We start from the raw sequence: 25,156 nt of genomic DNA on the forward strand, positions 1-25,156 counted from the left end.
TCCATATTTCTATTTTCATTTGTCTCAACATATTCTTTGATTTCTCTTGACTTTCTTCATCTGTTAGCTGTTCAGTAGTGAAGTGAAGTAAAAGTAGTTCAGTTGTGTCCAACTCTTTGCGACCCCATGGACTGTGTCCATGGAATTCTCCAGGCCAGAATATTGGAGTGGGTAGCCTTGGAGAAGGAAATGGCAACCCACTCCAGTGTTCTTGCCTGGAGAATCCCAGGGACGGGGGAGCCTGGTGGGCTGCCGTCTCTGGGGTCCCATAGAGTCGGATACGACTGAAGCGACTTAGCAGCAGCAGGAGCAGCCGCCTTTCCCTTCTCCAGGAATCTTCCCAACCCAGGTCTCCTGCGTTGCAGGTGAATTCTTTCCCAGCTGAGCCACAAGGGAAGCCCAGTACAGTTGTTCAGTAGCATATTGTTTAATCTCCACAATTTGTGTATTTTCAATTTTCTTCTTAAAATTGATTTCTAGTTTTATACCATGATCATTGGGAAAGATGCTTTATATAATTTCAGTTTTTAAAAATTTATTTTTAAGACTTGGCCTGTGGCCTATCCTGAAGAATATTCCTTATGTGCTTGAGAAGAATGTGTATTCTGTTGTTTTCTATATGTGTATAGTCCATATGGAGAAGGTGATGGCACCCCACTCCATTACTCTTGCCTGGAAAATCCCATGGATGGAGGAGCCTGGTAGGCTGCAGTCCATGGGGTCGAGAAGAGTTGGACACGACTGAGCGACTTCACTTTCACTTTTCACTTTCATGCATTGGAGGAGGAAATGGCAACCCACTCCAGTGTTCTTGCCTGGAGAATCCCGGGGACCGGGAGGCCTGGTGGGCTGCCGTCTATGGGGTCGCAGAGAGTCGGACACGACTGAAGCGACTTAGCAGTAGCAGCAGCATAGTCCATATGGTCTAACATGTCATTTCAAACCAGTGTTGATTGATTTTTGATTTTAATTAGTATGAACTATTCTTACTGTATTGCTGTCTTTCTCCTTATATGCCTGTTAATACTTACTTTATGTATTTTGTGCTCTTATATTGCAAGCACAAATATTTGCAAATGTTATATCCTCTTTTGGATTGACTCCTTTATCATAACATAATTCCTTTTTTTCTCTTAATATAGTCTTTGTCTTAACACATTATTGACTGGAGATGTGTTAATATGTCTTTTGTTTCCTGAACATTATTGACCAGAGATGTATCATATGTTTTTTAGAGAGTGATATAATTAACATCACCTTGGGAAGCTGTTGGAGTTTAAAATTGATTAAGGCTTCATTATGCAGCATATGATTATTATCATTCACATTTTGCTCCATTAGGTTTTTGTCCCAACCTTGTGTATATTATACATGCAGGTTTATTACCATAAAATTTTCTAAACTGATGTGTCATGAAATCTTGAGTGAAGAATTTTTCTGTGAATTTGTGCAGGTACTCCTTGATAGTCTGAGTGACATATATACTAGTGTCTCAGAAGATGATAGTTCTTCAGAATATAGTTCTGATTCAGACCATGTGAATATTTGTTGTTGTTGTTCACTTGCCAAGTCGTGTCTGACTCTGTGCAACCCCATGGACTGCAGCACACCATGCTTTCCTGTCCCTCACCATCTCCTGGAATTGGCCCAAGTAGTGTCCATTGAATCGGTAATGCTGACTCATTGGAAAATACTCTATGATGGGAAAGATTGAAGGCAGAAGAGGGTGACACAGAATGAGATGGTTGGATGGCATCACCGGTGTGAATATTAGACTAAAACAAAACAGAAAACCTCAGTGATTGATTCTGATATGGAAAGTGAAAATGAAACTCATGGTGCTGGGGAATGCGCCTTTGCTTCTACAGAAGAGTGGATTGAAGACAACATTTCACAAAAATTAGACTTTATAGATGTGTTAGGTGTAGCTATGGAATATGATAACCTGCAAAGTGTTAGTGAAATAACAATTAATTTTTGGTAATGACTTTCAAGTTGGTGGTTTCTCAGACAAACTTGTATCACCAACAGATTGAAAAATCATATAAAATGGACTGATGTAACCAATAGTAACACAAAGAAGTTACTTGAATTAATAATTTTGATGGGACAAATAAGTCACACTGCAAAGAATATTGATCAGCTGATGCCTTACTTGAGGCACCTGTCTTTCCAAAGATTTTGACGAGAAGAAGGTTTGAACAAATAATGACATTCTTCACTTGAAGAATAACTCAGAAACTCCACTTCCTGAAGACAATTTCAAAAGTTAAACCTCTTGGATTATTTTCTTCCAAAATTTTATTAGATCTATATACTGGAACAAGAGCTACAACTTGATGAGGCAATGATAAAGTTGAGAGGACAATTCAGATTCAAAAGCCTGTAATCCCAGAAAACTTAGAAAATAAGGAATTTTGGTCAGGGTGATTAGCAAAAGTAAAACTGGATATATATGCAACCTTAAGATTTACACACATGAAGGAAAGAATCTGCAAGAAACAATATTACTGGTCCTACAGCACTGTATTTACCAAGACAATTAGTACAGTAGTGTGTCCACATCTGGAATATTGTTGAAAAATAAAGACAGAGTTTATGGGACTTACAAGAGAGAATCTACCAAGCAAATTAAAGAAGAGATCTAAAAATCTACAGAGGGGAGAAAAGACATTCTTATGGAAGAGAGAAATGATTCTTCTATAGAAAGACAGAAGGCTAGTCCACATGGTGATGACTGTTCATGACACCTCCGTAACATTTACAGGAAAAGAAGAACTGACTATCAGATAACTAAGCCCACTGTAAGTTCAGTTCAGTTCAGTTCAGTCGCTCAGTCGTGTCTGACTCTGAGACCCCATGAATCACAGCACACCAGGCCTCCCTGTCCATCACCAACTCCTGGAGTTCACTCAGACTCATGTCCATCGAGTTGGTGATGCCATCCAGCCATCTCATCCTCTGTCGTTCCCTTCTCCTCCTGCCCCCAATCCCTCCCAGCGTCAGGGTTAGAGTATAATAAATATATGAAAGGAGTTGATTGTTCTGCTCAATATCTGGTAAACTTCAATATTCTCCAGAAAACTTGAAAATGGCATAAAAAGTGGGTTTCTATTTGAGTAATTGCAGTTTATTCAATGTGTTTAAAATTTATTGTAGACTTAATGCTATAGGATGAAATCACTTGCAAGCAATTTTTGTTAGTAGTAGCTAGAGAGTGGGTAACTGACCATTCTGGTGAATGTAGTGGTAGTCTTACACTTGGTCCTTCTTGTGGCATTTTTTTTAATGTAATTTTATTTTCTTTAATTTGTTATTTATTTATTTATTTTTGGTTGTACAAGGTCTTGTTGCTCTGCGTGGGCTTTCTCTAGTTGTGGTGAGCAGGGGCTGCTCTTTGTTGGGGTGCCTGGGCTGCTGCTGCTATTTTTTTTTTTAGTTTTTTGTTTTGATTATTAATTGTGTATTGAAAGCAGTAAGAAGTTCAATGACACCAAATAAGCCAGTTCTGAGGTTTTCCCCAAGATAAAGTTTAATAGCTCCAGCTTCTTCAGTGTTTTATGAAAATATAAAGGAAAAAAGTAGAGGTTATCATTTTTGATGGCAGATCTGACTCTTAGGCTGAGGGAGTGAAAGCATGTGTAGACAGGGGCCTCAGATCGGGCAAGCAAGGGGACTTCAGGGACTCCTGCTCCAGCTAGGGTGTTCCATCCAAAGTGTCCATGCTGACCCAAGAAAAGACCGGGGTTCTTCCAAGGATTCTGAGAGTGGTGGCTACAGCCTTCACCCCATTTCCTGGGTGGCCATGTAAGCCCAAATGCAAGCACAAAAACTATGGGGTGTGGGATGACCCAAGACAGAGCAAATCACAGGGACCGTATTGTGACTGTGCAGAATGAATCATGGCTGGTTCTGCCCCGTTTCACGTTCCCAATGGGAAAGAGACTGCCAGTAGACTGGATTCAGGCCATTACTGCAGAACCTACACTAGGCATATTTCTCCCTTCTGTGTGTTCAAGTGTTCTCCTTGTCTTGTATTTGTAACTGTTTAAAAAAAATGCACTGACTTTGGGTTAAAAATCAACCACCAAAATGCATCTTAACACAGATCTAAAGCCCAAAGGAGGCACATCTGACTGGTCTGACACAGCAACTCTTGGATGACCTGTGTGCTTAAAATCCCTTTTCCGTACTAAACAGTGGATTGATTTTCCTTTTACAAAAAAAAAAAAAAAGGCTGAGTAATATCGCATAGGGGGACTTCCCTGTAGTTCAGATGGTAGAGAATCTGCCTGCAATGCAGGAGACCTGAGTTTGATCCCTGGGTCAGGAAGATCCCTGAAAAAGGAAATGGCAACCCCCTCCAGTATTCTTGCCTGGAGAATTCCATGGACAGAGGAGCCTGGTGGGCTATAGTCCATGGGGTTGCAAAGAGTCGGACAGGACTTAAGTGACTACCACACAATACTGAACAGGAGTACCAGAAACTGGCTCATTGGAAACAAGAACTATTTACATTAAATAAAAACCCAGTTGCAGGCTGCAGCTGCACATTTACAGCATGGTGAAGCACACTGTGACCAACCATGGAGACAGCTTCTGGAACTCACATCATAAGGGCACGTTTGCCACGTGAGAGTAAAACGAGGGTAGAAGGAGGGAGTGAGAGGGGAGGAGGGAGTAAGAGTGGAGGAGAGAAGACTATAGCTCATTTCTGGTTCTGGAGCTGATTGGACAGCCAGTCCAGTCCCTCAGACCCATCCCCACTGGAGGCACAGGTGGCCTGAATGTACCAATTCCTGTGGCGCAGAGTGTGCAGACCTAGCATGTCTGTGATTTTGGCTGCATTCATGGCATTGGGAAGGTCCTGTTTGTTAGCAAACATGAGCAGAACAGTGTCCCTGAGCTTGTCTTCTGCTAGCATCCTCATCAGCTCCTTGTGGACCTCATTCACATGCTCTGTGTCACTGCTGTCGACCACAAAGATGAGACGTGGTGTGATTTGGAAGTAGTGGTACCACCGAGGCCAGGTCTTGTCCTGGCCCCCCATGTCCCACGCAGTGAAGCTGATGTTCTTGTATTCCACTGTCTCCACATTGCAGCCTATTAGTGGGAATGGTGGTCACCATTTAAACCAGCTTTAGTTTGTACAGGATGGTGGTCTTTCCGGCAGCATCTAGGCCCACCATGAGAACACACATTTCTTTTTTGCCAAAAAGGCCCTTGAATAGGTTTGCAAAGATATTCCCCATGCTGTAGACCGGTGGGAGCAACACTGGCCAGAGAAACCCTCCTCGGCCACAGGGCAGCTGCTGCTTGGAGGTGTTGGCTTCACTCACATGGGCTTCTCTTTGTGCTGGCTTTTCTTGTTGCTCAGCACAGGCTCTAGTGCATGGGTGTCAGTTGGTGTGGCACACAGGCTTAGTAGTTGTGGCTCATGGGCTTGAGAGCGTGGGCTGAGTAGTTGTGGTACAGGGACTTAGCTGGTCTCAGCATGTGGGATCTTCCCAGGCCAGGGATAGAATCCATGTCCCCTGCATTGGCAGACGGATACTAATCCACTGTGCCACCAGGGAAGCCCCTTGTGGCATTTCTAAAAGAGCCTCCCACAAAGATCCACCTTGTCAACTACCAGGTAAAATAAAAGAATGTATTCTAGAGGAAATAATACCTAAGGACTGGGGAAAAAAAATGCCGCCAGAAAGTGTAGAGTCTGCTCTTCCAGGGCAAGATGCAGTGAACCATGGTGTATTTGTACTGGGTGTTCTGTTCCCCTGCACAGAGGTGCCTGCTATATGTGCCTGCTATACTGCCTATCAAGCTGGTTTTAGAAAAGGCAGAGGAACCAGAGATCAAGTTGCCAACATCCGCTGGATCATAGAAAAAGCAAGAGAGTTCCAGAAAAACATCTATTTCTGCTTTATTGACTATGCCAAAGCCTTTGACTGTGTGGATCACAATAAACTGTGGAAAATTCTGAAAGAGATGGGAATACCAGACCACCTGATCTGCCTCTTGAGAAACCTGAATGCAGGTCAGGAAGCAACAGTTAGAACTGGACATGGAACAACAGACTGGTTCCAAATAGGAAAAGGAGTTCATCAAGGCTGTATATTGTCACCCTGTTTATTTAACTTATATGCAGAGTACATCATGAGAAACGCTGGACTGGAAGAAACACAAGCTGGAATCAAGATTGCTGGGAGAAATATCAATAACCTCAGATATGCAGATGACACCACGCTTACGGCAGAAAGTGAAGAGGAACTAAAAGCCTCTTGATGAAAGTGAAAGTGGAGAGTGAAAAAGTTGGCTTAAAGCTCAACATTAAGAAAACGAAGATCATGGCATCCCGTCCCACCACTTCATGGGAAATAGATGGGGAAACAGTGGAAACAGTGTCAGACTTTATTTTTCTGGGCTCCAAAATCACTACAGATGGTGATTGCAGCCATGAAATTAAAAGACGCTTACTCCTTGGAAGAAAAGTTATGACCAACCTAGATAGCATATTCAAAAGCAGAGACATTACTTTGCCAACAAAGGTTCGTCTGGTTAAGGCTATGGTTTTTCCTGTGGTCATGTATGGATGTGAGAGTTGGACTGTGAAGAAGGCTGAGCACCGAAGAATTGATGCTTTTGAACTATGGTGTTAGAGAAGACTCTTGAGAGTCCCTTGGACTGCAAGGAGATCCAACCAGTCCATTGTGAAGGAGATCAGCCCTGGGATTTCTTTGGAGGGAATGATGCTAAAGCTGAAACTCCAGTCCTTTGGCCACTTCGTGCGAAGAGTTGACTCATTGGAAAAGACTCTGATGCTGGGAGGGATTGGGGGCAGGAGGAGAAGGGAACGACAGAGGATGAGATGGCTGGATGGCATCACTGACTCGATGGACGTGAGTCTGGGTGAACTCCGGGAGTTGGTGATTGACAGGGAGGCCTGGCGTGCTGCGATTCATGGGGTCACAAAGAGTTGGACACGACTGAGTGACTGATCTGATCTGATCTGATCTGATACTGCCTATCACACTAATGAAATACTAAAATGCTTTAGTGAGGCACTTCAGTTCAGTTCAGTTCAGTCGCTCAGTCATGTCTGACTCTTTGTGACCCCATGAATAGGAGTACACCAGGCCTTCCTGTCCATCACCAACTCCCTGAGTTCACCCAGACTCACGTCCATCGAGTCAGTGATGCCATCCAGCCATCTCATCCTCTGTCGTTCCCTTCTCCTCCTGCCCCCAATCCCTCCCAGGATCAGAGTCTTTTCCAATGAGTCAACTCTTCGCACGAAGTGGCCAAAGTACTGGAGTTTCAGCTTTAGCATCATTCCTTCCAAAGAAATCCCAGGGCTGATCTTCAGAACGGACTGGTTGGATCTCCTTGCAGTCCAAGGGACTCTCAAGAGTCTTCTCCAACACCACAGTTCAAAAGCGTCAATTCTTTGGCGCTCAGCCTTCTTCACAGTCCAACTCTCACATCCATACATGACCACAGGAAAAACCATAGCCTTGACTAGACGAACCTTTGTTGGCAAAGTAATGTCTCTGCTTTTGAATATGCTATCTAGGTTGGTCATAACTTTTCTTCCAAGGAGTAAGTGTCTTTTAATTTCATGGCTGCAGTCACCATCTGCAGTGATTTTGGAGCCCCCCAAAATAGTCTGACCCTGTTTCCACTGTTTCCCCATCTATTTCCCATGAAGTGATGGGACTGGATGCCATGATCTTCGTTTTCTGAATACTGAGCTTTAATCCAACTTTTTCACCCTCCTCTTTCACCTTCATCAGGAGGCTTTTTAGTTCCTCTTCACTTTCTGCCATAAGGGTGGTGTCATCTGCATATCTGAGGATGTTGATATTTCTCTCGGCAATCTTGATTCCAGCTTGTGTTTCTTCCAGTCCAGCGTTTCTCAGGCTTCAAATTAGTACATGAAGTACAATAAAATTTGGTGATATTTACTCAAATGGAAATGTCTCAGTATTCTCTTACATAACAAATCATGGGCCACGGACTTTAGTTTCTACAAAAATCCCCCAGTGAATCATGTGTTAAAGTCTATTTTGTCTGATATAAGTATGGCCACCCCAGCTTTCTTTGGTTTCCATTTGAATGTGAATATCTCTTTCCATCCTTTCACTTTCAGTGTATGTGTTATCTTACATCTGAAGTGAGTCTCTTATAGGCTGTGTATAGATGGGTCCCTTTTTTTTTTTAAATGCCTTTAGGCACTCTTTTGTTTGGAGAATTTAGCCCATTTAACATTTAAGGTAACTTTTTTTTCATTGAAAGTAATTTTTGATAGATAATGTACTTATTGACATTTTGTTAATTGTTTTCTGACGTTTATAATTCCTTTTCTTTTTTCCTTTTCTTATTCTCATCCTATGTGATTTGATGATTTTTCTATAGTGATATGTTTAGATTCCTTTTCTTTATCTTTTACATTTCTACTAAACGTTTTTGATTTGTGGTTACCAAGAAGCTTATTTAAAACTTATTTATAAGTTTGTTTTAAATTGATAATATAGTCTATTTTAAATTGATAACATCAGTATAGTGTATTCTATTCTAAAACTCTTATATAAAGCTTTACTCCCCTCCCTTGCTAATTGTTTTTATTTCTTTTGTCTTTTACGCTAGATATACAAGTGATTAACCTACCATCTTTACATTAGATTATTCTGAATTTTACTATGTATTTATTTTTATCAGTGAAATTCATACTTTGTTTCCCTGTTACTAATTCACTCCCTTTTGTTTCAACTTGCAGGAATCCCTTTAACATTTAAGGCCAGTCTAGTGGTGATGAACTCCTTCAACTTTTCCTTGTCTGGAAACTCTTACCTCTTCTTCCATAATGAAAGACAGCTTTGCTGGGTAGAGATTTCTTGGTTGGCAGTTATTTTCTTTCAGCACTTTGAATATGTTGTGCCACTCACTCCCTTCTGACCTGCAGTGTTTCTATTCAAAAATATACTGATTTTGTGGGAGATTTTCCTTATACATAATAAATTGTTTTGTACTGCTATTTTAAAAATTCTTTCCTTGTCTTTAACTTTTGACATTTTAATTATAAATGTTTTGGGTCTCTTTCAGTTCATCTTATACAAACTCGCTGAACTTTTTGGATCTGAATGTCTCTTATCTTCCCCAGTTTAGTTGCAGTGGTTATCAGCCATTATTTTTTCAAGTTTTTTGCCCCTTTCTCTCTTTTTCTTCTGAATCTCCTATAATGTGAATGTTGGTCCTCTTAATGTTGCCCTATAAGTCCCTTAAATTGTCTTTTTGCTGCTGATTAGAGTTGGACACGACTGAGCAACTTCACTTTCACTTTGCATTTTCATGCATTGGAGAAGGAAATGGCAACCCACTCCAGTATTCTTGCTTGGAGAATCCCAGGGACAGCGGAGCCTGGTGGGCTGCCATCTATGGGGTCGCACAGAGTCGGACACGACTAAAGCAACTTAGCAGCAGCAGCAGATGAGTTCCAGTGCTCTTTGTTCAAGTTTACTGATTCTTCTGCTTCATGTAGTCTGTTGTTGAACTCTGTTTGGTACACTCTTGTATTTTCTTTCTGTTGAAAATCTCTCTTTGTTCATGTTAGCTATTTTAGCATTTTTATTACTGTTAATTTGAACTTGATCAGCTATATCACTGATCTCCATCTCATTAAGGCTATTTTCCTGACATTTTATCTTGTTCTTTTGTTTGGAACATACTCCTCTGTTTCTTTGTTTTCCTTGAGTCTCTGTGGTGGTTTTGGTGCATTAGAATAAACAGCAACCTCTCCAAGTCTTGAAGAGTGGCCTTGTGTAGGAGATGAATCTTATTGTTCAACCTTGCCCTAGATCTTTGTTGTCTCTAGAACCTTTGTGATTGTCCAAATAGCCTACCTTATTCTTAGTGGGTCCCATTAGTTTAGGTTGTCTAAGATCCATCAGTATCCTTAGAGGAGGTTCTTAGTATTTAGGTTCAGCTCAGTTAGAAGCTGGAGGCTCAGGGAGCAGCTTTTGAAGTACATGCAAAAATACCTTTTTCAGAGGGAAACTGGGACATGGGTTTTTTTTTCTGCTCTCTCTGTACTGTAACCTGGGAGGTTAGCCACAGTGGACCTGTACAGTCTCTTCAAGAACTCTTAGTTCACTCTGCCTTGTTCTCATGAATGCAAGCCCTGTTTGCTTTAAAGCTAGATGTTTTGGTGGCCTGTCTTGCAGGTGCAGCTCTTAGGAGCTGGGGCTGCCAGAAGCAGGGCCCAAACCCTTTGCTCCTCACAGAGAAGCTGAATGTTGTGAGTTCCCTCACAGTTGTGGGTCACTACCCCTGGGTGAGGTTTATGGTGAGACTGTGTCTCAGCCTCTCCAGCCTGTTTCAGTGTGGGTTTTTGTCATTTGCCTGATATGTAGGAGTTGCTCATCTAATTTTGTAGTTTCTTTCAGAGGGGATTGTTCTATCTGTGGCTGTAAATTCAGTGTGCCCATGATAGGAGGTGAGTTCAGGATCCTCCCATGTTGCTGTCTTGAATTGCTATATACAACATATAGAAAGTGAAGAACTAAAGAGCCTCTTGATGAAAGTGAAAGAGGAGAGTGAAAAAGTTGGGTTAAAACAAACATTCAGAAAACTAAGATCATGGCATCTGGTCCCATCACTTCATGGCAAACAAATGGGGAAATAGTGGAAACAGTGACAGACTTTATTATCTTGGGCTCCAAAATCAGTGCAGATGGTGATTTCAGCCATGAAATTAAAAGACACTTGCTCCTTGGAAGGAAAGTTATGACCAACCCAGATAGCATATTAAAAAGCAGAGACATTACTTTGCCAACAAAGGCCCGTCTAGTCAAAGCTGTGGTTTTTCTAGTAGTCATGTATGGATGTGAGAGTTGGACTATAAAGAAAGCTGAGCGCTGAAGAATTGATGCTTTTGAACTGTGGTGTTGGAGAAGACTCTTGAGAGTTCCTTGGACTGCAAGGCGATCCAAGCAGTCCATCCTAATGGAAATCAGTCCTGAATATTCATTGGAAGGACTGATGCTGAATCTGAAACTCCAGTACTTTGGCCACCTGACATGAAGAACTGACTCTTTGGAAAAAACCTTGATGCTGGGAAAAATTGAAGGCAGGAGGAGAAGGGGACAATGGAGGATGAGATGGTTGGATGGCATCACCGACTCAATGGACATGAGTTTGAGTAAGCTCCAGGAGTTGGTGATGGACAAGGAGGCCTGGCTTGCGGCAGTCCATGGGGTTGCAAAGAGTCGGACACGACTGAGCAACTGAACTGAACTGAAAAAAAAAAAAAAAAAGTTGGCAATGTTTAAAATTTGGTAGATTTAAACATTGAAAAGCAGTAGCCGCAAAGGAGGAGACTAAGGTAGATAATCAGAGTAACAAAATGAGTTTGATACAGAATTTAGGAGAGACATTTAAGAAGTATTTTTTGTGATATATTTAAGAAGGAAGAATAAAATGGCATAGTGGGTGATGGGGAACAACAGTCACATTGATATTGTTGAGAACCTAATTTATGAAATAGAAAAATAACTTTAGAAATTCTATTAAAAGACAAATCAAAATCATATATTATGAAATTAATTAGAGATAAGAGACTTGTTGGTGAGAGCTAAGAGAGCCAAAATCCTTGTCATAGTTAATTGAGAAAGAACACTTGGAACAGAGGGACAAAGAATAATCAAACAGTAAGCCAAAGTTCACCACATCTTCATATTTCAGTTGCTGGGCACAAATATTGAAAGGATTGACATAACCTGGGTAAATTTCTGAAATCTAAACTTTTACAAAACCCTAGAATTCTCCCAAGTGTCAAAATAGAAGAAAGGAGGAAAAAAAAAGATTTCCTGAAAGGGAAAGAGACTCAGATTGGCATCATACTTTCAATCTGCATCAGTAAATAATATTAGATGACATGGATAAATCTTTAAAATTTAGAGTTCCTGGGGGAATTAATTGTGATTATAAAATTCTGTATCCATTTCTACTATAACCATTCATCAAATGTAGTGAAGCATAAATATCTGGACAATAAGAACAAAAAAATTTAAAAAATTCTTTTATTTCCCATCTATGATATTGTGAAATAAAATTGGAATATTACGTGAATTGCTTCCAGATATCTGTTGTAGCTTGGCTAATACTTTGTACTTTCTAGCAGAGTTGGGCACTTAAGCTAGTATAGATCACTTGCACAGAAGGACATACTGGACAAAGGGACTAGTCTGTGACTTATATCCAAGCTGTGTGTGGCTGTACCAAATATCTGCTTAAGTATGGGAGGGAGGTGGAAATGTAACTTCTTCAATTTCCTCATCAGTGTAAAATCATGTGCCACATTTGAAGGATTAAAAAATTGTTTCAAAATACTGAAAACATAAAAAAGATACAAAGAATATTAGGACACCATTGTGTCTACCTCCCAGTTAAATAAATAAAATATTAACCACCCAGATGAATGTTCATTTTTCCCACAGAGACATAAACAATTTTTTGTGTTTGGGGATTCTGGGAGGATGACAGCAATGGTAGAATAGTTTCTTAATCTTGTATGACTTCACCATAAAAACAGAACATATAGGAAAACTCCAGATCCATGAACATTGATGAGAAAATTAGTTGACCTTGTTTCTCTCTACAAACCCTCATGTACTAGTGGTTTGGGAGTAGACCACTAAAAGCTCCAAGACCTGTGTATTAATTTCTACTTAAGAAGAAGAGAAAGCCATGGAATATCAAATGACTGAGAATCCAAAAATAGCCAATCACTGGAAAGTCTGGAGGACCTTTTAAGAATACCAGCTGAAACTGGGAGGTGTTTTGTGCACACTGACAGAAGAAATTAACAGTATTAAAAATAAATAATAATTACAAAGTGAAATCAATAAAATACAGATTTGATGCAAAAAATCAATGTCAATCAATAGTCAACTGGGAAATTTGGTCAGAAAAAAGAACATAAAGGTAAAATATTAGAAAGAAGTGAACAGTTTAAGTAACTACATTAAGATTTTTAGTTGGAGTTTCAATGTCAGACTCTCAAAAATTAATAGAATGAATATACAGAGAAGTAGAAGGATATAGTAGACCTGAAAATCATGGTGAACCAATTCAACATAATAAAGATTTATATAGTTTTGTCACAACGCAAATTCCTATTCAAGTTCCCATAGACTGTAAACTAGGAGACACTGAAACATATCCAGGAACATAAAACAAGGTGCAAAAAATTTGTGGTCTAAAGGTATTGAATAGAGATAGTGAAGGACAGGGAAGCCTGGTGTACTGCAGTACATTGGGTCACAGAGTCAGAAATGACTTAGTGACTAAACAACAAAGGTATTGAAATCATACAGAGTCTGTTCCCTTATCATTGTGGAATTATGTTAGAGATCAGTATCAAAAGATAGTTGAAAATGACACACACATTTTCAAGTGCAATGTGACATTTACCAGGAGAGATTTTTGACTTAGCCATCAAAAACCATCATAGTTTAAATTTGACCCACTTTATACACTCAACATAACTGTTCTCCATCATAGGGGACCTTTCTGGACAACAGAAATGGGCCCTTAACGTTTTCTTCCTTCTGATTGGATTTGGAAATGGGGAGCCTCGACAGGACTTGGGAAAAGGAGGGGACTAAAGTCTGGGTATATTCTCTCCTGACTCGACTTCCTATGTGTAGGTGCTGGCTTTCCCTGAAAATCCTCATCCTTCTCTTGGAGCTTGTGGGTGATAGGAGCTGCTGTGTTGCTACTAGCCTGGGTTATTCCACTATCTCTTGTGATCCCCCTCATCCAAAACTTTGTAAATAGTCTGCTTGTAAATAAACTGTCCTTAAATTAATCTAATTTGAGTGGGCCATCTGTTTCCTGAAAACCCTTTCTGATACAGTAGATGAGCTTAGGGTTTTTGCCTTTGTAGAGAGTAAGAAATTAGAAGATGTACTGGTTTTGATTAAGAAAAAATACAGTACAGAAAAATACTGTTACAGAAAAACATATGAATTGCCAAATTGAAAAAATAGCAATTTTTTCAAATTTATGTATTATAAAAATGTATAATAGAGACAATGGAGATAATTTATTGTTCATTAGTATTGTGTTGGTTTAATTTCCTCAGTGAGATCATTGTAGTGTGATTATATAGAAGAATGCTGTTTTATTAGAGCTATGCCACAATATTTAGGAATGAAATGTCATGACATATTAACTAACACAAAAGAGACAGCAAAAGAAAAAAGCATGTGCATGTGTAAGAAGAGATATAAAGCAAATATGTCAAAATGTTAATAATTGGTTAAGATATAGGGTATCTTTGTTAAGATACATGAATATTCACTGTTAACTATTCTTGCAACTCTTGTGGCTTTGAAATTTTCAAAATAAAAAGTTAAGGGAGAGTATTCAACATGACAAAAGATATATACTTATATGGATAAAGATCTTTAATGAGAAACATAATATACCAACATTTGAACAAGCAGATCACCAAAGGAGATACACAAAAGGGCCTTAAAGAAAGTGATACTTGGCTGAATAATAAAGAAATGCAAATATAAATGAACTGTCAGTGTTTATCCAAAAAAAGTAGTTAAGATTCAAAAAAGTGGTAATGCCCAGTGCTGATGTGGATGTAGCAGATTGAATATAAAGCACAGCGTGGTGCCTCCTATCTTGTAGTGTGTAGTCAGTCTGGCAGTATCTGTGAAAGTATAAAATCTGTATGTTCTTTAATCACAGCGGTTTCACTTAATGAACTAAATAAATAAGTCTAAGGAAAGAATAAGTGAGTATGGGTGTATGTACAAATCATGTTCATTGCAACATTGTAGCAAGGCCCATTTACATGTCCATCAGTTAGGTTTTACATGCAGAATACTATTTAACTATTAAGCACATCAGTTTGGTTTTACATGCAGAATACTATTTAACTATTAAGCACATAAGTTAATTTATTGATATGGAATGATATCCCTGATTGTTACAATAAAAATAAAAGTGAGTTAGAGAAAAAGACACATAATACTACCTCATTTAGAGTAAAATATCTCCATGTTATGGGCATAATTTATGTATACCAATATTATATGGGTTTTGAAAATACTTTATACACACACACACATATATATATACATACACACACCAATATTATATGGTTGGGAGAGTATCAGAAAAGGTAGGAAAATTATGGGCAAGTGGAACTTTTATATTCTGTTTTTTTGAATTACAGATTTTATTTTGTACTAGTGTTTATATTCTTTTTGTACCTTTCTATTTTAAAGAAATAAAGATCATATAATCGAAAATACAACTAATTTTATTTCATTTTAAAAGACTTTGCAATAATTTTTAAAAATTATATAGTATAGTCTTACTGAGTTGCAAAAAAATCTGTTAAGAAACTCATTTTGCTCTTGTGTATTCCATTTTCAGAGCAGTGGAAAGAGCTCAGTGCTAGAAAGCCTAGTGGGGAGGGACCTGCTTCCCAGAGGCACTGGTATTGTCACCCGGAGACCTCTCATTCTGCAGCTAGTCCATGTTTCACCTGAAGATAAACGAAAGACAACAGGAGAAGAAAATGGTAAATTTTAGAATTGGAATAAAAACTATTTAAAATTCCTTCATTTTTGGTCAATCTTAAAAAGATATGAGTTAATTAGACAGAAATTAGTGGCTATAGCGAAGTCAGAAGTCCTGTAAAGAAAGTGATATATGTCTTTTCTCATGTAAAAAGGGAGTAATTTTCTTTTTTGTTTTTGAGGACTGTGAGTCAACTTTTTTGAAAGAATCTCTTTGGTAATGTAGTTCAGTAAACCTGTTAACACTATTTAGTGGAGGATCTAGTGAGATACTTAGTAAACAAGAATCAATTATTTTTAAAAGTTTTTGTGTCTTTTGGAATGTTTTAAACTTTTTTCCTAGTGTTTAAAGCAATGTTTTTTTCACTTTGTTTTAGAATTTAAATATTTTAGATTCTAGTTTATTTTAGATTATTTAAGTTTATTTTAGATTATTTAAGATTTTATTTAAATAAAATGATTCCGCTTTTCAGCATAACAGTGCTATCTCACCTTCACTTTTCTGTCTCGCCATGTGCCTGTGAATTTTGAATCTTTGGTCTCTTTGGCCCTTTGATCCAAGATAAATACTATTTGTAGAAATAATTTTTTGAAAAAAAAATTATTATTATTTTTGCCACACTGCACAGCATGTGCAATCTTATTTAGTTCCCTGACTAGGGATCCAACCTGTGTCCCCTGCAGTGGAAGCATGGAGTCTTTTTAACCACTGGACTGCCAAGAAAGTTCCTAATTATTATTATTAGTTTTACTATACTTATTTTGCTAAGACTTATGTATAGCACGTATTACTTTGGTTCTTTAGATTCCTCCTTCACCCAAATAGTAAATGTGGAGTATCAGGATTAGAAGACATGCATCATCCTTTCTTCTTTGGTTACACTGAAAATATTTTAAGAAATGCTCTCTTTATCAACATATTTAAATTTGTTTATTAAATATGTGCCCTATTATATACTGTACATTTCCATTAGTGAAGTTTGGAAAGTTCGATGAGAGTAATATATTTGATCTTCAGTGTTTGGCTCAGACTCGGTCTTATTTGTGCATTAGTTGTGTCATGTCCAACTTTTTGTGACCCCATGGACTGTAGCCCACCAGGCTCCTCTGTCTGTGGAATTCTCCAGGCAAGAATACTGAAGTGGGTTGCCATTCCCTTCTCCAGGGAATCTTCCCAACCCAGGGGTTGAACCCTCATCTCCCATATTGTGGGCAGCTTCTTTTACCGTCTGAGCCATCAGGGAAGCCATCTGTCTTACTTAGAAAAGTCTGTAAAATGTTCTAGTTATTAAATTACATTTGCAGCAGAGTAACACGATTGTTTCTCATTCTGCCAGAGATCTGTTTTAAATGCAGTTTCATTGCTGCTGCTGCTGCCGCTAAGTCGGTTCAGTTGTGTCCGACTCTGTGCGACCCATAGATGGCAGCCCACCAGGCTCCTCTGTCCCTGGAGTTTTCCAGGCAAGAATACTGGAGTGGGTTGCTATTTCCTTCTCCAATGCATGAAAGTGAAAAGTGAAAGTGAAGTTGCTCAGTGGTATCCGACTCTTTGCGACCCCATGGACTGCAGCCTACCAGGGTCCTCCGTCCATGGGATTTTCCAGGCAAGAGTACTGACTGGGTTGCCATGTCCTTCTCCAGCAGTTTCATTAGTTTGATGCAGTGAAGTTACTTTAATTTCTGCATCTGATCGTTTCCTTCACTTTCTGGGTGGTGATAGCTTGATTTTTATTTTAAAGGGATTTTAAAAAAGACATGTCATGAGCATCTACAAGGACTATAGAAAGTTAATCACTAAAGCAGATTAATGAAGTTGTAGATGTTACAAGTAATATTTTTGGATAGGATGTCAGAGGATATGTAAAAGTCATTTGATTATATTAGCTAGCTTCTTGGTATGTTATTTATCACTTTGCATTTCTGTAATATTTCTTTATTATTGAAATTCTGAACCTTGAATTTAATCATTTTGGGCTAATTTGTGGTCCAATTTCAAATGTATAGAATAATTATTCAAAAATTTCAATCTTGTTAATATCATCAAATTTACCAAATACCTTAAACTAAAACTTCAGGAAACTGTATGATGATGTCTGTTTCTTTCAACTCTTAATTTTCTTCAGTCACCTTGGAGAGGGCAGATGATATCTTTTCTCTCAGAGTACGTGGGCAGTATTTCTAGAAAGGGTGTACATTTCACAACTATAGAGGTGTCAGTTCTTGTTATCTGTTTGTATTGTTCACTTTGTTTTGTTGACGTCTCTTATTGGTGGTGGTGGGTCAGTAAATCTGCATATCTTTACCTATATATATATATATTTTTTTCCCCTCAAGCTTAGTGCTTATTTTTTATATTAAAAAACATAATACTTAAAATGACAACTTAGCCACCCAGAACACAAAATAGATTTTGTAAATTTTGAGTACTAAATATCATGTATCTTATTAATAGGATAGTTCTTTAACTTATCATTAAAGCCTGTTTTTCCTCAGGATAAACAATTCTACCTTAACACAAATCACTCTATTCTAGAGGAAATTAGAAACAATGAAGCAAGAGATAGCCAGAAAAGTATGAACTAGTTGGCAGCCTGGCAACCATAGAGGAGAAAGGGGAGGAAAACAGGAGAATTTCAAAAAAGAAAAAATTAGTCTCTAACCATTTTGTATAGGGATTTGTAGTCTATACATAAATGACTTTATTATGTAACAAAGACCAAAGTTACCATTAATAGGTAAGTTTAAGAGCAGTGGATTCTAACATAACATGGATAGGTCCATCAAAACTGGCTAAACTCTTACAAAATATTTACATATTTACCATGTATAATTTAATTATCAGGAAAATTTATTTAACATGAGATCATTCTGCCAACTACATAATATAATTTAGGTGTCAGTATATAGATTTATAGTATTTCTCATCTTGCTCCCCACTTCTGCCAATGTAAAAGAATTTTCTGATAAAATCTTATTAAAAACAAAAACTGTTTTCAAGTGGTTTAGTTTGAACTTCATGAATACCTTTCATGTATGTCCTCAGATCTCCTTTTAGACTAAATCCAAAGGTGGCATGCTGACTGAATACCAAAACTATTGTTAAATTTATTATATATTAAAAAAAAAAATAAACCCCTATTAAGTTCAGTCTTAGCAATTAGGGTAAATACTTTAATATTTACTTTCAAGGTTTTATTACTTTCAAGATGTATTTGATATGTTTTGTAGTTTTTTTTTATTAGGTGGTTTATCTTTTCCTGTAGTTATCAGATAGCAAATTTCTGAATAGTAAATTAGTTTCAATCCACTTATATTACAATTAGAAACCAGAGGTGATAAAATTAATGTAATGGAAAATAAAAATAAATTATGACACTCAATATACTTCATTTATGCCATTTAAAATATATACATCCCTCTAATTGTAACTAATTGCAATGGAAAATTTACAGTTGTAAATTTGGAATAACTGAATGCATTTGGAATGTGCATTTGAAATGTGTTCAGGTTCTTGCACATTTGATTTTTTAGAAAGGTTTGAAATATTAGGGATAAGCACTAAACTTCTCACTCTGTGCTATTTCTCTTTGACTACAGACCCTGCTACATGGAAAAACTCAAGACACCTTTCTAAAGGTTTCCTTTATCCATTTGTTTTTGGCCCTTCTTTTCCTTTTATGCCTGCATGTGTGCTTTTTGTACTCTTACAGGCTGTGCATTTTTTTCCTTCCATTTTTATTTGCTTATCCACATTGACTGATTGCAGGTGTTAGTGGTTCTTGTTACTTTTTGGCATTGCATCACAATGCAGGCTTTTTTTGGTGAATGTAATTTATTTTATTTTTATTTTAAAAAACATGCTTGTGAAGCCAGACCTCTTCTATATGATAATGTAAATTAAAAAAAAAAACCCTTTGGTATATAGTACTTGCCTCTGAGTTCTGTTCACTTAGATTATTCCAATCCTCCAATGAGACTTCTTGGAAGAAGGTACTAAGCTTCAAGTAGGTGAGCATTTTATGTGCAAAAAGGATCCAGTTTTGTTACTGTTATCCACCAAAGAAACTGCTCCACCTTTTCCTCTGTATTATTTGAATATCTTACAGTCATTTTTATTTTGATAACAGGTGGCTGATATGTGTTAATCATTAAGACATTTAAAACTGTGAATTTGACAAAAGCAGAATAGCTGTGCTTGGAGAAGGTGAAGTTAATTTTTCTACATTCTAGCTTGTCTGGAAAAATTAGAGCAAAACTTGCTCTCCAAGTCTTAGGCCACTCAAAACAGTACCTAAAATGAATAATTTTTTCCTTTTTTCAGCAAGTGCAAGAGGAACAGACCTATTATTGGAAACCACTGGCGAGTAGCAATTCCATACAGTATACATGCCAGGTTCCCCCAGCCTCCCACCCCTTGCCATTTCACTTCTTTCCTACCTTCAATTCCAAGGCAAAACATAATCTTGTTCCTAGAGGAAAAAATCACCTTGAAAATGCATACAGAATACCTTCATGTTACTGAGAGCTCTTTAAAGTAACAGCAAATTGTGAATTTATGGGTTGCCAACAGTAAACTGAATTAAAATGAAAAATGAGAAAACAGAACAAAAAGTTAGCTATTTTGTTGACATATTGCAAATTTTTACCTTAAATTATGTATGTAAGTCTACAATATATGCTTTTTGCATTATTATTCAGTATGATTCATAAGTGTTCTTCTTTTAGCCACTAGCTTGAGTATTTTCATCAGATAAAATTGCTTTTATATGTAAGATATTTAAAAATAAAGTATACAGTATATGTATGGCTGAGTCCCTTTTCTCTGCACCTGAAAACATCACAACATTGTTAACCGGCTGTACTCTGATACAAAATAAAAAGTTCAAAAGAAAAAACGACAGGTCCCAGATTGGATGAAAATGAATAATTAAATATAATCTAATACTTAATTGGCCATTGTTCTAAATTATACTAAATACAGAACCAGGGACTATTGAACTATATATGGAGGATTCTTGGAAGGAACAATTTTAACTAAACACATAATGGATTAGAAGGAGTTATTCATTTTATATAATTGTAGTGAGTCATTTAATATATGGTTAAGGTCTTTTTAAAATACCCATTATATCTACTTGCTCAAATAAAAAGTTTTAGATACCAAAAAAAAAACATATTTTATTATAATATGAGGAGAGGTGAACAGTTTTATTAGTTAAAATCTAGATTTCAAATATGTTAGCTTATAGTTAGTGGCAAAGTAGGAACAAATAATATTGTACTGTCTTTTTGAATTCCTAACTAATTTCCATAGTTTTCAATAAGTGAAGTTTCTCTTTTTCCAGGGGTTGAAGCAGAAGAATGGGGTAAATTTCTTCACACCAAAAATAAGGTAATCATACAAAAATATGTTGAAGAAGTAACATGTTGAAAACTTTTTTTTTTTGGTACAGGTAACTGATAATTTAGTTTTCTTATGATTGGCAATGTAGCACTGTTATCTTGAAGCAGTTGTTCTTATAAAATAAAACTTATCTTAGTAACATTTCTAACCATAGTAGTTTATTTAGAAAACATTTTAAATTGAGCCTTATTCTCTCTGGTTTGGAGACTTAACTGTTGTAGGCTCAAGCAGCTTTGAAAACTCATATAAACTGACTCTTTGGCTCAGAATGATGTTTGTGTATATTAGAATTTGTTTATTAATTCTCTGAAGCAGATCCATAGACATCCGTGAAATTTATCAAAGCCCTCTTAGGAACTTTTTAAGTCTTATTTTGAATACTTTTTTTTTGTTTCAATAATTTTTAGCTTTACACAGATTTTGATGAAATTCGACAAGAAATTGAAAATGAAACAGAAAGGATTTCAGGAAATAATAAGGTAGGCATCTTTTTAGAGCTGGAAAGTATAACCGTCAGTAAATTTATCATTAAGAGTATTCTGGTCTTTTAAACTAATGGAGTATTTTCTCAAATATATTAAAACTTCATATAAAACCACTTTTGTTTCTTAGAGCTTTCATATACAAACAGGTATTTCATTTAGATGTTTATTCTTGATCTTGTATATATCACTTTATTATATAGCTTTTCTATTTAATACTTCCTACAGTGTTATTTTTTTCTGGTGAATTGATTGTACTGTAACTCAAGAAGCAATATATAACTTACAAGATACATTTATTTTGAAGAGCTCTTTTTCTTACCTGAGTAAATTGAGATTTACTTATGAAAGCAAAGAGAGGGAAAGCAAGGTTTTTTTGTTTTTTTTTTTCAGTGAAAATGAAAAGTAATGTTAACAACTGAATTGTTTTCTAAGATTCTGAGAATTTAAATTAGAGGTCTCAGATACCATTATATGGTAAAGGAGGCATATTTAAAGGAGGTACTGTCACTGCCTTCTTTAAATGCTACTATTTTCTGTGTCTTCTTTCTTTATTCTTACTACCTTTCTGTTCCCTTCCCTTTGTGTTGTTACCTCCTTTCTTGAATGGATACATTTAATTGCACAACTGGGCCTGAGCTGAGTACTAATATTTAAAAAAATATATTTATTGAGTCCTTTTATCTGCTGGGTACTGTGTTGGAAAGGTTTTCCTGACCCAAAGGCATTTTTGGAGCCATGTTCATTTCTTTATGCCTATTCAAAATATTTGTCTCTGTTAGAGTGATTGACTAAGATTTATTATTGAACTCTGGGTAGGTTACCTTTTAGTTACTGCTGCCCTATTTCCCTGATTTGGATTACTTGTTACTTATGTCTCACTCTGAATTCAAGAACCTCATAAATTTGGATAGTGATACATTGTTCTTTTGTTCAGCACTGAATCTATTAAACATATTTAAGAAATGTTATCTGCTGAGAATCAGGAGAAAAGAATGTGAAATAACAGGTAATAAATTGTGTATATTAATAGTATAAGGTTGGATAGGATTATAACCTATGGCAGGCTGCCTTATTTTCTATATGTTTCATTAGGTTTTGATTATTGAAATGTTTTAGAGATTATGGGTTAACATTTAAAAGCATCTAATGTATAATACTTGAAATGAGGTTTTACTTTAGCATTTTTATTTCATTGACATTTTCATGTGATTTTAATATAATATTTTAAAATTTATTTTTAGGGAGTAAGCCCTGAACCAATTCATCTTAAGATTTTTTCACCCAATGTTGTCAATCTGACACTTGTGGATTTGCCAGGAATGACCAAGGTAAAACTAGTTGTTACTCATCGTGGATGTGGTCATATTTGTTTTTACTTGAACAAACAACATAGTTTTTCCTTAACCTCATATGGAATGATCAGCCTTTTTTTTTTTTTTCCCAATTATCTTGATCTTTTAGCAACATTTGACATAGTAGAGCCCTACTTTCTCCTTGAAACACTTTTCTTTACTCAGCTTCCAGGACACCACACTCTAGAGGATTATTTCTGATCTTACCAGCCACTCCTTCTCAGTCTCTTTTGCTGATTACTTATCTTCTCAATGTCTAAACAGTGAGTATCCCATAGCTCAATTTTTGGACCTCTTGTCAAGGGGGTACACTTAATCTCTTGATGATTTCATCCAGTCTTATGACTTATAAATATGAGTATCTGTATGCTGACAACATTCAGATATTTCCAGACTTATATATTCATCTTGTATGTCTACTTGACATATACATGTCCAACTTTAAAACATGATGTGTCTAATACCAAATGCCTGATCTGTCCCTCAACCTGATTTGGTCTTTCTATAGTCTCCCCATCTCAATAAATGGCAACTCTGTTGTACCAGTTGCTTAGCCAAAAAGTTTGTAGTCCTTTGACATTTCTTATCCTACACCCTACTTTCCATTCAGTTCAGTTCAGTTGCTCAGTCGTGTCCGACTCTTTGCGACCCCATGAATCGCAGCACGCCAGGCCTCCCTGTCCATCACCAACTCCCGGAGTTCACCCAAACTCATGTCCATCGAGTCAGTGATGCCATCCAGCCATCTCATCCTCTGTCGTCCCCTTCTCCTGCCCCCAATCCCTCCCAGCATCAGAGTCTTTTCCAATGAGTCATCTCTTAGCATGAGGTGGCCAAAGTACTGGAGTTTCAGCTTTAGCATCATTCCTTCCAAAGAAATCCCAGGGTTGATCTTCAGAATGGACTGGTTGGATCTCCTTGCAGTCCAAGGGACTCTCAAGAGTCTTCTCCAACACCACAGTTCAAAGGCATCAATTCTTCGGTGCTCAGCTTTCTTCACAGTCCAACTCTCACATCCATACATGACCACCAGAAAAACCATAGCCTTGACTAGATGGACCTTTGTTGGCAAAGTAATGTCTCTGCTTTTGAATATCCTATCTAGGTTGGTCATAACTTTCCTTCCAAGGAATAAGCGTCTTTTAATTTCATGGCCGCAATCACCATCTGCAGTGATTTTGGAGCCGCCAAAAATAAAATCTGACACTGTTTCCACTGTTGCCACTCTTTCCCCATTACTTCCCATGAAGTGATGGGACCGGATGCCATGATCTTCGTTTTCTGAATGTTGAGCTTTAAGCCAACTTTTTCACTCTCCACTTTCACTTTCATCAAGAGGCTTTTTAGTTCCTCTTCACTTTCTGCCATAAGCGTGGTGTCATCTGCATATCTGAGGTTATTGATATTTCTCCCGGCAATCTTGATTCCAGCTTGTGCTTCTTCCAGCCCAGCATTTCTCATGATGTACTCAGCATATAAGTTAAAGAAGCAGGGTGACAATATACATCCTTGACGTACTCCTTTTCCTATTTGGAACCAGTCTGTTGTTCCATGTCCAGTTCTAACTGTTGCTTCCTGACCTGCATATAGGTTTCTCAAGAGGCAGGTCAGGTGGTGTGATATTCCCATCTCTTGAAGAATTTTCCACAGTTTATTGTGATCCACACAGTCAAAGGCTTTGGCATAGTCAATACCTGTTAGCACATCCTGTTAGCTTTTCTTAACTTAAAATATGGGCATACATTGTGAAATTTCAAATATGGTTCCAGACCATCCCAGTAAGTGAATATTGCAGTGAAGTAAGTATCACAGTAAAAGAAATATACAAATTTTTTTGTTTATCCAGTGCATATAAAAGTTATGTTTATACTATACAATTAACCCTTGAACGAGGGTTTGAACTACATGGGTCTACTTATATGTGATCTGTGAATTTTTTTTTAGTAAATATATTGGAAAATTTTTTGAAGATTTGTAACAATTTGAAAAAACTTGCAGATACCTGCATAGCCTAGAACAACTGAAAAAGATTAATAAAAATTAATAAACAAATCTAGTGTAAAAAGTTAAAATTTATCAAAATCTACACACTGTACATTGTACTTTAAGTAGAAATGTAAACAAATGTGAAGATGCAGTATTTAATCATAACTGCATAAGATTGGCTGTAGTACATACTGTACTAATGTAATAATTTCACAGCCACTTTCTATTCCTGTTGCACTGAGCTCAAGTGTTGTTGAGTATCCCAAAATGTTGTGTGACACAAATCATTTTTGAGTAGTTCATCGCTCCAGTAAATTGCATATCACAGTA

General features: G+C 37.1%; 1 protein-coding gene and 1 pseudogene across 12 annotated transcripts in view; one reads left to right on the top strand and one right to left on the bottom strand.

Annotated features, from left to right (window-relative positions):
- The window catches only part of DNM1L (dynamin 1 like), a 64,648-nt gene that overhangs the window by 13,670 nt on the left and 25,822 nt on the right, over positions 1–25,156 (top strand). For 4 of the 12 annotated variants that reach the window (XM_055573809.1, XM_055573723.1, XM_055573754.1 and 1 more), the window contains exons 2-7: positions 15,454–15,601; positions 19,197–19,235; positions 19,921–19,959; positions 20,945–20,991; positions 21,411–21,482; positions 22,730–22,816. In XM_055573809.1, the coding sequence (XP_055429784.1) occupies positions 15,454–15,601; positions 19,197–19,235; positions 19,921–19,959; positions 20,945–20,991; positions 21,411–21,482; positions 22,730–22,816 (432 nt within the window). The remainder of the gene's footprint in view (positions 1–15,453; positions 15,602–19,196; positions 19,236–19,920; positions 19,960–20,944; positions 20,992–21,410; positions 21,483–22,729; positions 22,817–25,156) is intronic. The other 8 variants (XM_055573764.1, XM_055573791.1, XM_055573799.1 and 5 more) reach the window with 3 other exon arrangements.
- LOC129646916 (ADP-ribosylation factor 1-like) lies at positions 4,709–5,252 on the bottom strand (annotated as a pseudogene).

The sequence above is a fragment of the Bubalus kerabau genome, chromosome 1 (genome assembly GCF_029407905.1).
Source record: "Bubalus kerabau isolate K-KA32 ecotype Philippines breed swamp buffalo chromosome 1, PCC_UOA_SB_1v2, whole genome shotgun sequence".
In the NCBI taxonomy this organism is placed as follows: Eukaryota; Metazoa; Chordata; class Mammalia; order Artiodactyla; family Bovidae; genus Bubalus; species Bubalus kerabau.